This window comes from Sciurus vulgaris, assembly GCF_902686455.1.
Source record: "Sciurus vulgaris genome assembly, chromosome: 11".
In the NCBI taxonomy this organism is placed as follows: Eukaryota; Metazoa; Chordata; class Mammalia; order Rodentia; family Sciuridae; genus Sciurus; species Sciurus vulgaris.
The window spans coordinates 14,072,788-14,089,679 of NC_136472.1; the positions used below are offsets into that span (position 1 = coordinate 14,072,788).

At 39.5% G+C, this 16,892-nt stretch overlaps 1 protein-coding gene across 1 annotated transcript in view; it reads right to left on the reverse strand.

Annotated features, from left to right (window-relative positions):
* OOSP1 (oocyte secreted protein 1) overlaps positions 1–16,892 on the reverse strand; it is a 56,783-nt gene that overhangs the window by 1,813 nt on the left and 38,078 nt on the right. Inside the window, exons 2-3 of the mRNA XM_079102606.1 lie at positions 1,995–2,176; positions 483–580 (exon numbers count right to left, since the gene is read on the reverse strand). Coding sequence (XP_078958732.1) covers positions 483–580; positions 1,995–2,176 — 280 coding nt within the window. The remainder of the gene's footprint in view (positions 1–482; positions 581–1,994; positions 2,177–16,892) is intronic.

Genomic DNA, 16,892 nt, shown 5'->3' on the forward strand with positions numbered 1-16,892 from the left:
GAGTCAAATCTGTACCCATGGGTCCTAATCTAATGTATTTTCTATCTCTCCCCACAGCCTCAGCCCCATGATGCATCCTGATCTTGAATCTTTGACATGTTGTAGTATGATGTAGGCCTTTCATTTTGCCCCTCACCTTTAGGAATCTGGAAAGTGGGCTCAAGTTTAAAGTTAAAAATTACCTGATTTGGGTGCCATCTACCATGTTTTTGGTGACCCTGACACTTGCATCAAAAACAAATCATTATCATTCTATATTTCAATATTCCTAATGTTCTTATATTTTAGAGGACAACTATAATAATTTTCGAAGAATGCTGGACCAGTGATCAAGGGATTTGTGTTCCCCATAGGATCTAGTGCTGTCTGCCCAACACCTTCACTTCTAGTTTCGCCATTTAACCTTTTGGGTTTGGGCATCTTGTCCAGAAGGTAAAGATGAAGCTGGGGGCTGGGACAGGTGTCTGGCACAAAGTACTCACTTGCGGAAAACACACATCAAAGGTATTTCAGATCGGACAGCAGAGTTTCTTGAGACATACTTGAGTTTAGTTTTAAGCAGAATAACTTGTTGGAGAATCTGAAAGGACAAATAGAGGTTTGAATGCTTATCTCAATGATCTCAGGAAACATCAAAGCATTCAAATGGAAATTTACAGATATTTTGAGCACTCTAAAAATGGTCACACTCTCCTTAAACAAACAGCATCTGTTCATGGGAAACAGGACCATTTTCCTCAGGTGCCAGATGAGTTAAAATCAGGCACAATGCTTGTACATAAAAGGCAACCAATACTTGTGAGATGAAACAGGGTAGATCTTTGTGATTCAAGAAAGTGTTTGAACCTCCTTTTGAGAAACACAGCTGTAGCTAAAGTATTGCTTATCAACAGAGAGGCAGAGAACATGGCCTTTCAGATAGTTGTATCCCATGTGGAATATTAGAGCTACCACTACTCAACATGAAGGGAATTTTGTTTAAAGTGTTTCCTCATTTCTGGGTGGGGTGGGAGGAGAAGTCATGGTGGTAAGGGAAAACCCTGATAAAATTCATATTTCCAATCACTTATCTGGCAGGAATCAGAGGCTCTGCAGGGTCAGCCAAAGCTGTCTTTGAGTCTGCATCAATAGTTCAGCTTCTCCATTTTACCCAACCTTCTTTCTCCTAAGAGCACTTAATAAACACCCTGGAATTAGGGCCGCTGCTCAGGGGTAGAACCTTTGCCTCGCACCTGGTAAGGCCCTAGGTTCAATCCTCAGCACCAGGAGGGAAAAAAAAAAAATGCATGCTCAACTCCTCTTGAATTTTTCTTTCTGTGAAACTGAATCTGTAACATTCATGTAGAACTGACAAAGTTCTATTACTTCTCTTGGTATTTTATTTGGAATATTGAACAAAAAAAAATATATTACAACAAAGTTTCACTGACTTTTCAATTTTTTTAAATCAAGTTAGAAATCCCAATTATAATTTTAGGAGTGGTATACATAATTGGCCTAAGTGACCTATCAATGTGCCTAGTGAGGCATGCCAGAATATCTGGCTTAGTGTCACACATTTACCTGGAAAAGCTGTCTCATGCTTACCTAGTGTTACTCCCTTCTTCAGGTAATGGTTGGCCAAATTTCCTGAATTATAAAGAATAACTATTTTGGAAAACTGCTTAATAATCCTTGTAACACAAAGAAATCACTTTCGTACTCTCAAGACTGTCAATTCCTAACCTCTCCTATCATAAATTGAACCGTATGAATTTTCAGTTACTGCCCAACAAGAACAAAAAAACTAGTAGTTAGCATCTCCTTCTTAACTTTTGTCGTAAACGTGAGTCTTAAAGAAATCAATCCATCAAAGTGTGTGACTACATTCTACCATCACGTACAACTAACTAGAATAAAATAAAAATTAAAAAGAAATCCATCGAATCATATTACAAATAAGAACTTAGCGACTTCTGGTTTGTGGACGGGTTGAAGAAACCCCTTCCTCTTACTTCAGCTTTGATGCCACAGGCTTGAGGATGGTAGAGAAACTCGTAGTAATAATTTGGCACGAAGTAGGTTACAGGGCAGTTGTTTCCCAGAAATGCCTCATCGTGGTTCATGTGCACGTTGTAAAATACAGTGGGTTTGATTCTGGCGAAGAACCAGTTGCTGGAGCATCGCACAAAAATGGCTGAGAGGCAGAAAAGAGAAGTCCTCTGTTAGGAAGCTACTACCCAGACCAGCTCAGGAAGCGGGAGCACAGGCAGGTAAGAGAAATGAAGGGATCCTCCCTCACTCAAATAAAAGGTGTTTTAGACATGGGCAAGCCTGCAAAAGTGGTCTCCATATTATTGCTTCATCCTCCTAAACACTCCCATATACATCCATCCTTCAAAGAGGCCTTTCAGTGATGATATGTAAAAAGTGATTAATATAAAATAACATCTTTTCATTCCACTCTTGGAAGTGATTTTTGTTTTTTTATAGAGCTGGAATCATAAGAATGCATCTCTATTGTAGCATTTGTGCTAAGCACATGCTGGGGGCTGTGCCATGTTGACGGTGCCAGAATGGCGCCTGATCACATCGGCAGTGAGGAGGTTAATTGACATAAGCACACTCAGGTGATTTATCGTCCACGCACACAATGTATGCGCATGTGTTCTCAAGCACTCCTAATTGTGCCTGCTTGGACATCTAGCGTCTTGCTAATCTTTGCATAAGAGGCGTGGCCCTGCTCTCCCTCTTGGAGGTGATATAAGCATAGGCGGAGCGAGACAGCGCAACACAGCAGCTAGCAGGAATAGGGCAAGAAGAAAGACAAGACAGCAGGCGCAGCAGCTAGTAGGGAAAAGCAGCAACAGCTAGTAGAAAGAAGTGGCACAGCAGCTAGTAGAAAGAAAAGGCAGCAGCTAGCAGAAAGAAGCGCAGAGAAGCCATTAGCAGAAAGGAAGAAGAAGCAGCAGCAGCAGCTAGCAGATAGAAACAGCAGCTAGCAGAAAGCAGCGGAAGGCAGATCGCAGAGCGGAGAACTGAGACGCTAAAGCACCTTAGGTAGACGCACCCTTAGTTCACAGGATGCAGGACGCACCAGTAAGAAGCAGCAGACCTTAAGCAAGGCGTAGCAAGTCTCTCTTCCTCTAAGCTCTAAGTAAAGCCTGTCCTTCTCTCAAAGTCTCTCTCTCTCTCTCTCTCCTCTCAAAGCAAGTAAGCCTCATTTCCTCTATCCTCTATAAACAAACAAGCAAGGAAGCAGTGCACTAAAGAAAGATAGAAGTAGCTCAGTTTCCAGTCCACCACCCATAAGACCCGTGCAAATTGTTGCTGCAGGCGGTGACAAATATCCGCGGATTTGGTACCGCAAAGAGCCAGCGACAAGCACAGAGCAGGTTCTAAGGCCCCTGTTCAGTGGAGGCTCCGTTCCTATAAGCACAGCATCATGATATGTACGAGTAAGCGCTGAGGGTTGATGCAGCAACAAAGATTTATCCAGAAAAACTAAAGCCTCCCAATTAGACTTAGATGAAAATCGAGTGACATTAGTACTATTCCTCACCTTGTAACTCCAAATATCTGTACCACATATATAATTTTATCCAAGAAAGGGAATTTTTATGATATAATCTGTTAATTGAACTGGGTGCAAAGAGCAGAGAATTAGGACAACCTAGGAATTATGAGACAGGGTAGGGTATGAGGGCAAAAGAGTGAGGTTGGCTAATTATCTAGACCTCCCTAAGGAAAAAGAAAAAAAAAAAAAAAACAAAACTCTCACTTGCACTTGGGATACTAGAAGGGGCCAGAGGCCTCAGGATATACTGAAAACTCTCAAGTCAAATGTAAACTGTGTAAATCTGCCATCCTTGCCCTGAAGAGGATATAGAAATTGCAAATAAACAAGTGAAAAGATATTCAACATCATTAGCTATTATGGAAATCCAATTTTTTAAAAAAACACAATGAACTTTCACTACACACCTATCAGCATTACTAAAATAAAAAATAGTAACAGTTTCAAATGCTGGTATGGATGTCGAGAAACATTGCTACTCATCTATTGCTGATGGCAATGTAGAATGAATCAACCACACTGAGAAACAGTTTCACAATTTACTTTAAAAACTAAACATACAACTACCATACAACCCAGGAAATAAATTAACAAGCAGTTTATCCCAGGAAAACAAAAATTTACATTCACACATACTGTCTGCAAATGTTTATGAAAGCTTTATTCAACATGATCAAAAAAACTAGAAATAGCCTAGATGTTTTTAATGGGAAAATAGTTAAATAAACTGTGCTACACCCAGGTCATGGAATAATAGTTAGCAATAAAAACAAATGAACTATTAACACATGCTACATAAATGGCTAAATCTCCAGGGAATTAAGTGGAAAATGCCACCCCCTCTAAATGAATAAATAAGAACAAAGCTAATCCCAAAAGGTCACATGCTATATGACACATTTATAAAACACTTTTGAAATGACAAAAATCATAGAGTGGAGAACAGATCTGTGGTGGGTAAAAATTAAGGACTTGAATTAGTGCAGAGGTCTGGCATGACTGTTTCAAGAGGACAGTGGCAGTGACTCTGAAAGGTACCTTTATTGTGATAGAAGTGCTCTGACCATAATGATACCCCAAAGTTATATAGTATTAGAGTTCTTCAAGGTGTCATCAATGAATGAAACGGAGTAATAGCGTATGGATCTTTCTCCATACAATTCTCTAAAAATAAAAAGCTAATGAAAATGAAAGGAAAGAAGAGTTTTTATTCTAGAAGGACACTACACCGGAACGGTCACATGAGCAAACTGAACCAGTGGGTCAGTTTTCAGATCTGTCCACCCTGTGGTCCCACAAGTCCTTCCTAGCTTTGCAAAAGAAAACACCCACGTTCCCACCAATAGGTAGGATCCTTACAACTACCCACACAGCAAGCCTGGACCATATTATTGAAAGTAACTTGACAAGAGCATATAACCTTTTGTTGCTGTTTTGAAATGTCAACATCAGAAATGTCAGAACCCCAAGTCCATACCTAGGTTGACCAGCCATGCAAGTTTACCCAAGACGCAGGGGCTAAACGGGGCAGTACTGAGAAACAGGTAGGTTGGTCGACCTACTCAGAAGGAGCCCTCAACCATGACAGGTCTATGAAGGATGAGGAAGGCAGAGGCTGTGAAAGGCTCCCTTCCTGAATGTCACACCCCACAGACGCCCGAGTCCTAGCTCAGCCATAAAAGACTCCGCTGCTTTCTAGCCCCGAGAACATGATACGGTTAAAAAGGGTCAAAATAGAAAGGCAGCTGGACAAAGACAGAAGTTCCCAAGTTCTGATACATCCTTTGGTCTCAAGAGCACAAACATGACATCCCAAGACCATGCATCTAAAAGATTCCTTCCATACGGCCTTCAAACTAAGACTCATTCAGACCAAAACAGTAAAGAATCTGTAGGCCCCGTCTTTCAAAGCTTATTAACAAATTCCAGGTCCCCAGGTCACACGTGATACCTGACAAGTCCCCGGCACAAATCCACATCAAGGAAAGGAGGAGAAAGAGATCCCCTAATCCCAGAAAAGTCTTCATCATTGCAGACTTGAATCCAGATCCCACTGACAAAACAGGAAATTGCGAGCAGAGAGCAGTGAGCAGCCTTAAATTCCAAAACAGCTGAAGCCATGCTCAGGAGTGAGTCATTGACAATCACTTCAGACAGTACACACATGCCATAAATATACTATCTGTTCATTTCCTGAACTTTAATATTTTTTATTTAATTATCAAAGAATGAGAGCAAACTGGAAGCAAAATGTACTATTTGAGTGTTTCCACAGACAAGCCTAAGAAAAACCCCTGAAATACATGCAACTTATGATAATGACTGAAGTAGAGGAGGCAAGTCTTCAGGAGGTGATTCAAAGATCAATAGAAGTCTCTACACCTGCTTTCGAGTCTGTACCATCAAATGCAGTGTTATTTTTATGCACTAATGTACACTTTATTAAAACTCCCATCATCCTAAAATGTCTATCTCCATAACTGAACACTGAAGAAATAATTGTGAAAGATTTTAACTGTCCTGTGCACCTGCAATAAGGGATGTGAAAGACTGATTTCGCCTACTCCACCAAGCAACTCCCACACAGTGGCTCTCAAACTTAGTAGATATCAAAATCACCTGTGGGGTTTATTAAACTTACAGAGGGCTGCGCTCCAGTCAGTTGCCTGATTGGGGCAGGACTTGAGAATTTACATTTCTAACAAGCTCCCAAATGATGCTGATACTACTGGCCCAGGGGCCACACTTTGAGAATCACTGGACTGCAGGGTTTTGCCTTCAGAGAGCACGCTGTACTGATACCCTTTAGCAGCTCTTGCTAATCAAACTTTGAGGAGCATACACGCCACCTGAGGATCCTTCCACAGTGCAGGTTCTAATTCAGAAAGTTGGGGTGGGTCTAAAATTCTGCATTTCTAAAAACTCTCAGTAATACCAGTGAGAATGTGCAGACTACATTTGGGGTAGCAAGGCCTGAATGTACCTCATCCACACTTAGATTCCTTTCTTCAAAACAGAAGCTGTCATCTTACAATGAGAAATTCAAACACTCACTATGAAGAGCAGCATAAATATTGAGTTCAAATGCATCCTGCTTTTTTTTTCCCTCCAAGTCACCAGCAACTAGAGTTAAGCAACTCTATGTTGTGTTAATACAACATGGAAAACAGAAGCTTACATAAAGTAGAAGACTAGAAAATGCATTCAACTATCCTTGGTATTAACAGAGCTTTATCATTACATGTACAGTCTGTTCTAAACATTTTAAAGGAGTTCTTCAAGGCCAGGGACTATTCCATATATTTTCATATCTCCAGAGCTTTGCAGACCTGGTGCTCAATAAAAGATGATGGGAAAATTTTAAAATAATAATAAAATAAGAGAGATGATGGGGGACTGAAGTGGAGCAAATTATATTCCATGCATGTATGATTATGTTGAAAGGAATCCCAATATTATGTAGAAGTTTAATGCACTGATAAAACATTTTTTAAAATCTTTGAAGAGATAAAGTAAAGAGAAGGGAGAAGAGAAAAGAAATGTAATTAGGGTAATGAGGTTCATTCATTCTATTATCTTTTCTTCCCCCATCCATCCCCATCCCTCATTTTCCTCTACACAATCCATCCTTCCTCCCCCACTGTTCCATATCATTTATCAGAGAAATCATTCGACCTTTGGTTTTTTGGGATTGGCTTATTTCACTTAGCATGATATCTCCAACTCCATCCATTTACCTGTGAATGCCATAATTTTATTCTTCTTTATGGCTGAATAATATTCCATTGTGTATGTACACCACAGTTCCTTTATCCATTCATATGTTGAAGGGCATCTAGGTTGGTTCCACAATCTAGCTATTGTAAATTGAGCTGCTATGAACATTGATGTGGCTGTGTCACTGTAGTATGCTGATTTTAAGTCCTTTGGGTATAAACTGAGGAGTGGGATAGCTGGGTCAAATGGTGGGTCCGTTCCAAGTTTTCTGAGGCACCTCCATTCTGCTTTCCAGAGTGGCTGCACCAATTTACAACTCCACCAGCAATGTATGAGTGTACCTTTTTCCCCACATCCACACCAACATTTATTATTGCTTGTGTTCTTGATAATCGCCATTCTAATTGTGGTGAGATGAAATCTTAGGGTGGTTTGTAAGGTAGTCTTTGCTGCTCATCGATCCCCTGCTGTTCACACCACTTGTCCACCATAATTAGCATTTTTTTCTCTATTTAACAATTTACCAAATGTTTATGTTCCACACAAACATATTTTAACTTAATAATTATAACTTTTAAATTTTACAGGCATTAGGATTAAAAAATGAATTAAAACAACATTTCAGAAATACTGTTTCCAGGATGGACAATGCTAAAGAACAGTCCAAATGGAGGTCAGATCCTTGTGCGTAGCGACCTGTCCTATGGCTGTGCATTGGTCAAGGGCTTCAACTTTCAGGCATCCCATCTTAGCATCCTGTGTCTGCCAACCTACAAAATGACTATGAATGTCATGTTCTTAACAAAGTGGTAAGAAAAGGGTGATTTACATCTTAAAATGATGTGGATGTGTGATATTTGGTTAGACATACTGTTAGGGTGTGAGTGGAGGCGTGGATAGAGTGATTGGCTGTGGCTCGCTGTAGAATCTCACCAGAGACTTCAACTTCTAGCTGCTCCACAGCCTCACCAGCCCCTGTGGGCACTTTAACTTCTCCCATTCTAGGAGGTGGTGGTGGCCCCTCAGTGTGGTTTAAAGTCTTCTAATGACTAATGGTCTTGAACAATTTTTCATGTGCTTCTTTGCCATCTGCGTTCGTATCTTTTTTTGAAGAGCATCTGTTCACACATTTTGCTCATTTGTATTTAACTATCTTTTTGTCTTACTGACTTGTATCTACTATCTTGTTTTGGAGGAAAATGTCTTTTTAGAAGAGTCTTGTCACATTGTCTTGAGCAAAGATTCACACTCAGAATCTTTCTGAATACATCTTCATGGGTAGACTCAAACCTTTTTTGGCAAGAATGAATCATAAGTGATGTTGTATCTTTGTAGTGAAGTTTCAAAATCTCATAATTTTGAGAAGATGTGTTTTCATTTCCTTTTATCTGTGATAAGAAGCAAATATATTATTCCCAGTCATTTATCTTTCCATTTAGCCATCAGGGTTTGTTTAATTATATGTTTTCAAATTTTATTTAGTCAGATTCTATATATTGCTTCTGGAGTTGAGTGTAATCAGAATAGACTCCCTTGTACCCAGTTAATAAAGTAATTAATATCAGCAGATTAAACACACACTGAGGTGAGACCAGTGCAGGATCAGAAATTCACTATTAACCATCTGTCATTTGCTCCTATCCAATGGACCCCCAAACACCTAACTGCTATACTAACTGTCGGCTAAGTGACTAGGAACAGTAAAACATATCAGCTGTGTCCTGTTAATATTTGTATTAAAACAGGGGGGAAAAGAAAAAGAAAAAAGAGAAGCATTCTCTTGCTCTGGCTAAGGTGCCTAATGGCCTCACCCACAGGGCTGTCTCCCTGGTAAAGGAAAGAGGACACCTCAGTTTTACTCTCAATAATCTCTCCACCAGAGCCCGGCCAGCCTCCCTTTCAGAGGCTTAAAGTTAGTAATTCTTCTCTAGCATCTGCATCCTCTCCTTCCTGCCTTGGGTTTAGAGAGAGTTCCATTTCTATTTTCTCAGATTTTTTTTTTTTTTTTTTTTTTTTACAAAAAACACAGTTTCCTTTAGAGAATTTACAGAATAGGAAATTAGTTATAGCAGAGAATTTCAAATATTCCATAGTGCTCCTAATGGTATGGTAAGTTATTCTTAAAGCATCCCTTAATTAAAAGAATTGTTATTGCTTCACTTATGAGTTGCATCAAAGTAGTTATATCAAAATCAAAATAATAAGTATTTGTGCTATGATAACTTAGTAGCCATTTGATTCAACATTAAAATGCATACATTGAAAGAAAGTATAATATTTTTACATTATTCTTTAAATAATCACAGTTGCTAATGGAATGTTCATGCCTGTTCAGTAGTTTCTCAAATCTTGGGACCAGATTGGATGTGATGGGCTGACAGGTTTGGCTCCATGGAAATGCTAGGCCAGGCTATATGGGCAATGACTAAACACACTCCATTTTGCTCTGAAACTCCATGTTATGTAGGAAATGAGCTTCTCCCATGGGAACACCCCACCTCTGTAACCACCAACAATTACTTAGCTTCTTCCATGGGAACACCCCACCTCTGTACCCATCATCAGTTACTTAGCGTGACATGTTTAGCAATACAAAATGACAATTCTTATGTGATGAAAAATTGTCCTCTTTTGATTCCTATTTCTCCTAAACAATGCACCGTGTGAATGGTGATGTCAGCAATGATTGTGTGGCTATTAGTGACCATTCTTTAGTTTGTACCCAGGTAAGGGTCGTTTATACCCACTTCCCCCTCTGCTGATGATCTCATGATGTTAGTCTGTAATTTTGAATCATAGCAACAGACACTTATGATCGATGTGATTTTTGGTATAAAAACCCCACAACCCTGTGGTCGGGGCTGTTCTCCCAGTACCCATTTTTTGGGGGGCATTGAGTGAGACAGTCAGCAGGCCAGCTTAATACAGACCCTCAAATTTGGACTTCTCAGTGGTGATCGGTCTGTTCTTAAGTTGAGCCCCGTAACATTGGACTGTGCCCTCTTCATTTCTTACTTCATGTTGATTTTGCCATAGTGGTTAATTTTGCTTCACGTCACAGCAACCCCTGGCTCCCCAGCTGCACAGAGGTGTGACGTGCCATCAGCACCCGCACAGTAGGCTACTTCTTTATAGCTCGCCATTCGCAGGACACCTGACAGTTGCCGAGTATCACTGTTTCAATATTTCTATATTAATAGAAATAGTAACATACCCGAGGTACCCCTGCAAGATCTCTGTAGTCCCTCTGGGCTCCTCAGCACACAGTGGAGAGACTTTGGAGTTTAGGACACGGTGTGTGTATCTGAAGAAAAATCTGACATATTAGTGACTCCTTTGATGAAACAGCAAATTCTCGTGCACAGTTTTTTAGTAAATGAATGAAAATATTAAAATAATGTTTTGTATCTTGATTCACTAACTCGCTAACTCTTCAGTACATCCATTGAGCATGTAATCGGTCAGGGGCATATTTCAGAGAAATAAAAATTTATTTTCACATGGAAACATGTACATGAATATTTGTAACAATCTTATTCATGATCGCAAAAGACTACAAACAATGGAGACATCCTTCCATGAGTGAGTGGTTAAATCAATCACAGTAATTTACACCATGGACTATTTATTACTCATCAATAAGAGGAGGGAACTGTTGATTCATTGGAACACCCGGCAAGAATCACCACAGAAGCGTGCTGAGTGTGAAAGTCGATCCCAAGAGGTAACACACTGCAGGATCCATTTGTACACCCTTCATGCAAGGACAAGGTGGACACCAAGAGCGGATGAGTGGCCATCAGGGGCTAAAAAAGGAGGTGAGGCCAGGGGGGAAGTGGACATCGCTCTGAAAGGCCAATATTAGGCTTGTGTGATGAGGGAGATGATTGATCATAGCAATGTCAATATCTTGATTGTAATATCATGATACCATTTTGCAAGATGTTACTTGGGAGAAATTGAGCAAAAATCACCTTCAGTTTCTCTGTATTATTTTTTTTTTACTTTTTAATTTTTTTTCTATTTTGATTCATTGTACACAAATGGTGTACAACTATCACTTCTCTGGTTGTACACAAAATAGAGTCATACTATTTGCGTAATCATACATGTACATAGGGTAATGATGTTGTATCATTCTATTATCTTTCCTTCCCCCACCTCTCATTTCCATCTACACAATCCATCCTTCTTCCATTCTTCCCTTATCTCCCCCCCATTATGTATCATCAACCACTTATCAGAGAAATCATTCGAACTTTGGTTTTCTGGGATTGACTTATCTCACTTAGAATGATATTCTCCAACTCCATTCATTTACCTGCAAATGCCATAATTTTATTCTTCTTTATGGCTGAATAATATTTCATTGTGTATATATACCACTTTTTCTATATCCATCCATCTGTTGAAGGGCATCTAGGTTGGTTCCATAGTTTAGCTATTGTGAATTGAGCTGCTTAAATATTGATGTGGCTGGGTCACTGTAGTATGCTGATTTTAAGTCCTTTGGGTATAGGCCAAAGAGTGGGATAGCTAGGTCAAATGGTGGTTCCATTCCAAGATTTCTAAGGAATCTCCTACTGCTTTCCAGAGTCTCTGTATTATTATTTTTTTTTTCACTGAATATGAACCTACAATTATCTCAAAAGAAATTTTGTAATGTAACAAAAAAAGTTCTGTAAAAACTAGCTATTATTTTAAGAAATAATTTGGATGAGACCTTTTTCAATGACAAGAAAATCAGAACCTTAAAGGAAAAAGAAAGTGATCTACTAAGTGAACAATTAAGCAAAAACAATAGGCAAACAACTAAATGAGAAAAACTTGAAATGAATAATAAAGGGATAACACTTTTATGAAACTGCTCTTACAAATGCTTAAACAAATAACCCTACTGAAAAAATGAGCAGTCATTTGCATAAATATATGTAATTCATGTAAGACAAATAAATTAGTATATTCTCTCTTCCACTAATAATTATAAAATTAAACATAAAGGCATCACTTATATTCATCTTATATTCATCTGGGGGTCAAAATTTAAGAGATTTGTTAGTGATGACAGTTTCCTTAGGAAATAAGCAATATTATTTACTACTATAAGAAAGTAAACTGACACATCTCCAGGGGGAAATTTAGCAATAACTATTTTTTAAATATATTTATGCTTTACCACAATTCCTCATCTAATATTTTATCCTCTAGAAATACTAAATGAGATTGCAATCATTTATTTTAAACTATTACAGCACTTGGTAATATTGGCAAAGTAAACTTAACTCAAAAATTCATCATTTGATATGAGTGGTATATCCATACAATGCACTAATGTTCAGCAATTAAAAGTAATAAAGTCAACTGATACACCTACCGTGCCTATGTGTGTGTAAACAGTGTACACCTCATACACACACGTGCACTGGAAAAGTTCAGGAAAAAATACCACAATAGCTATCACTTAGAAATGTGGTAGAACTCTAATTTTACACTTTTAACACTTCTGTATTTTTTGAATTTCGTGGGGATTTTCTTCAAGTTGCCTGGTTAATAGGACTCTGCCCTGACCTCTGGCTCAATACACTTAAAATCTGGTTTGTGGGTTTGCTGCACCCGATGTAACTTTTCAGTTTCTAAAATTAGTGGCATTTTCAGATCTACCTATCTGATGCTTCTCAAACTATCTCTGAAATGGGAGAAAATGAACAACATCATAGATAGAGTTGTAGTTGGAAAATGCATGCTTGAAATAGAGTTTTATTCTAAGGTTTCATAGGAATTTTCCTTTCTTTTGCAGAACATCATCTTTTTATTTGCAATTTGTGCTGTGTGTCATGTTACTGGGGATAGAACTCAGGACTTCACACAGCTAGGCAAGCACTCTACCACTGAGTTACATCCCTAACCCTGTTTGCATTTAAATAACATTTTAAATTATTTTCCAGATAAGTCGTTAAGTACTTAACAGACTTTCTAGGAAATTTTGCCATATCCGTTCTTCATCTTTGATTGTATTATTGCACAGTGCTAACAGATTCTTGAGTTCATCCAAACCTAGTATGGGAAAAGCAACTCTACGGGCGAAATTTATATTTTCATGGCATCAACTTGATGAAAGTCTAAGCTTTTTATTGATTGTGGATATTTTTAAACCCTTCAGATTAAACAGACTATCCAGGAGGCACACATTTCTCACTCAGGAGCACCTGTCCATATAGTAAGTACCCAGTATACCACAGTGTCTCTTTGGGGATGTGTAAGCCATGGTTGGAAAAGAGATCAAAGTGTTAACCGCATGACCTCTGGGAAGGACATTAAGAAATCACTGAAGAGAATGAAACTTTGTCAAGGTTGATTTTTGCAAAATGTAAAATGCAGGCAGGTGGGGCTGCCTGTCCCTGTTGGCTTCTCCTTCCCAGGTTGATAGTGTTGGATGAGATCTGGTGCAGCTCCTGATAGCACCCAAGTCATTAGTTAACCAATTAATATAAATATTTATATCACAAATCAGGGGGGAAATGGATCTGCCAGTGGATGATGAAATGACATCATCATATCAGAGCTTTGCAGAATCCCTAAATCAACTAATAGAATCTCAAAAATTGGCCAGCAAATGACCTCTATTTAAGCACTTCAAAGGTCTCAAAAAAGACAATTCTATGGGCACTCCATAATGTTTGCTTGTGTTCACCTTTAAAAACTATATAGTTTTCTATACCCAAATGATAATAACGCTGGAGTTGATGATACGTTAAAGGTTGCCTTCTTCCTCTCTGAATTGGGTGAATTGAACGCATCTGAGTGTGCCCTCCCATATAAAGACTCTTCAGGCTCCCAGCTCCCCTCCACTGCCTGTTGCCCAAGAGAATCTTAACCCAAGGACCAGCATGATGAAGGCCTTAATCACGCTGGAAGGGCTGTTGCTGCTACTTTTTTCCTGGATGTGGATGTGCTCTGGGCAGACATCAGGTATCAGGGTGGATATGGCCTGCTGGTGTTTTCAAGGGGGAGTTTCTCAATGGCCCTGAGTCATGGAGCTTCTGATGGTTAGCACTGTATTATCCCATACTAAAAATTAACAACTAAATAATTCTCCTTAGTCCCATGCTTTATCCTCGCCTTGGGTCCAGATAATCCTGGTGGGTGAGTGAGGGGCAGCTGCACTCAGGTTGCCACGAATTACTCTGAGGTTTCTCAGAATCGGTTTCTCTTCTTCTCCTCCCTGTCACTTCTTCCTCCTTGGGAGCTACTGGAATTTCTCACTAGCTCATCCTTGGACTGTCTTCTCTTCCGTATATCTCTACCCATTCCTATTAACTCATCTGTTCTTTTGCCACTTGACTCCTGAATTACTCAACCACACACTCCTAACTGCCTCTCTTACGCAATTCCCCCGGCCCCGCCCCCAGAACATCACTTTGTAAATTTTTTAAGATACAACTCTGACCAAACCCCTTCTTAAAAACTCCAGGGATTCCCTGCAGCCAACTAGGTAAAGAGTAGACTGGCATCCTACGAACATAATAGACTTCAGCATCCTATAAAGACTGACCTAAAGCTGCCTTCAGAACCACAGAAGGGACTTTTCTCCACTGACATTACACATCCTCTCTCCTGCTCCTGGTGAGACTGGGGTGCAGAATTCTCTAAAATATCTCGCGCCATCCAGAACAGAGATTTGCTCACCTCAAAGGAGGTAGAAGTTAATCTAAAAGTCTTGCAGGTGTATCAACTGTTCTAACTGCTTAGAAGAAAATGGCTATAGACAAGTACATGAAATAAATGGAATTGGCTATAGATAAGTACATGAAATAAATGGAATTGGCTATAGATAAGTACGTGAAATAAACCTCTCTCTTGGGGAGAGGTTTCCTGGAGAAGCTGTGTTTGTATGTGGGATAACACTGTCTTTACTTAGGGGAAGACTTGGGTGCTGGGGAATGAGAGAAAGTAATTTTTACCCGAAGCTAAAAAGGATTGTGTGTGTGTACACACAATACCTGTGTTTCCCAGGTGAGAATATACCAAGATAAACGGAATGCAACCAGATTGTGGTGGAGAGAGGGAATTTGAGCAGACCAAAGAGGTGGACAGGGTCCTGGCGGGCTAGGAGACGGTAAAGGGAGAGGACCCCTTCCTTGATACAAATGATTCTCTGAAAGCCAGTCTGCCAATCCTTAGGGCAGAGTGATATCAGTGGTTATTAGAAGTTGGAGAAAAACGTAGAAGTGATGTGAAAGCTAGGAATGGAATATCTGGTTTGTGACTGAAATACCAGGACTCGGAAAATCAGGTGGCACAATGAACAGCACAGGGTCTGCCCAGCTCACCATCCCACGGATGAGGGCCTGCACTTGCTTCTGATGCAGGGGCCTGACGGGGCACAGCATTGCGACTCCTTGCAAGTTAAGGACTTTGGTCTTTCCTTACTCACAAAGGAAATCCTAATCAGGGGAGTCGCTGCATTTAGGTGAAGACATCAACCACCCTACTCCACGCCCTGAGGTAGTGATGGCATTCCAAAGCCTGGCCTGATGCCCTCCCCCCGGCCTTCCATTCTCATCCACAAAACCACTTCAGCTAGATGGAGGGTCACTCGAGGCAGAATTCCAAACAGGTGATCCTTGGAGACAGGTTACCTGATGTGGAGCCCAGCCTGACTCTGCTGACCAGTTTTAATTTGCACATCTGAAACCCCTTGAGTTCTTTTTCCCTTTCTTCAAAAGGCAAAGAATACTATTCAATTTTCCAAGGATATAAAAAAATTCAATACAGAAATGTGAAGTTCCAAGAAAAATACATATGCACGTGTTTAGTAAATATAAACAATGCTCAATTTTTATAAAATGGAATTTTGGAAGCTGGAGTTTTTCCCCCCAAAACAGAGAGATACTTGTGGCAAAAGAGGCATATGAGGCTGTTGGAACTTACTATCAAATGTACCTTAAGCTTTAAAGTAGACAATGAGTAACTTTATTACAATTTTTATACACTGTGTTTACCCTAAATATTGGATCTTGACCTGGGGAAATTAGGCAATTTTATTTGGGTTCTTCGTTATTTTGTTGTTGTTTTTTTTTGTTTGTTTGTTTGTTTTGCTTTTTGATTTCAAAGTAAGTTTATTAATTGCATCAATACATCTACTAGGACATCAAATATCTAGACCAGATATTTTCTCACATTTCTACTTACTGATAATTAAGCACACACAGACACAATTCAAGAAATAAATTCAGCAGTTTCAATGATATTTTGTTTATAGTCGTTAAAGAGCAAAATATTTAAAGACACTATTTCCTGGAGTATTTTCCCATGGATCTGATTTAACATCCAATGCATGCATGCTGTTAGAAAGTACTTCTGTTCCCCAAATGTGTGCCCTCCCTCCCTGGGACATGTTGAGAATTATGAATGCAACTTGATCAGTTCCTCTGTCGCTAGCCCTAGTACCCCATAATACTGCAGGTTCCTCACAAGATCTATTACTGTTTCAGTCAGCTTTTTTTGCCACTGTGACCAAAAGACCTGACAACAATTCTAGAGGAGAAAAAGTGTATTTGGGGCTCAGTTTCAGAGGTCTCAATCCGTAGATGACCAACTACGTTGTTCTGGGCCCAAG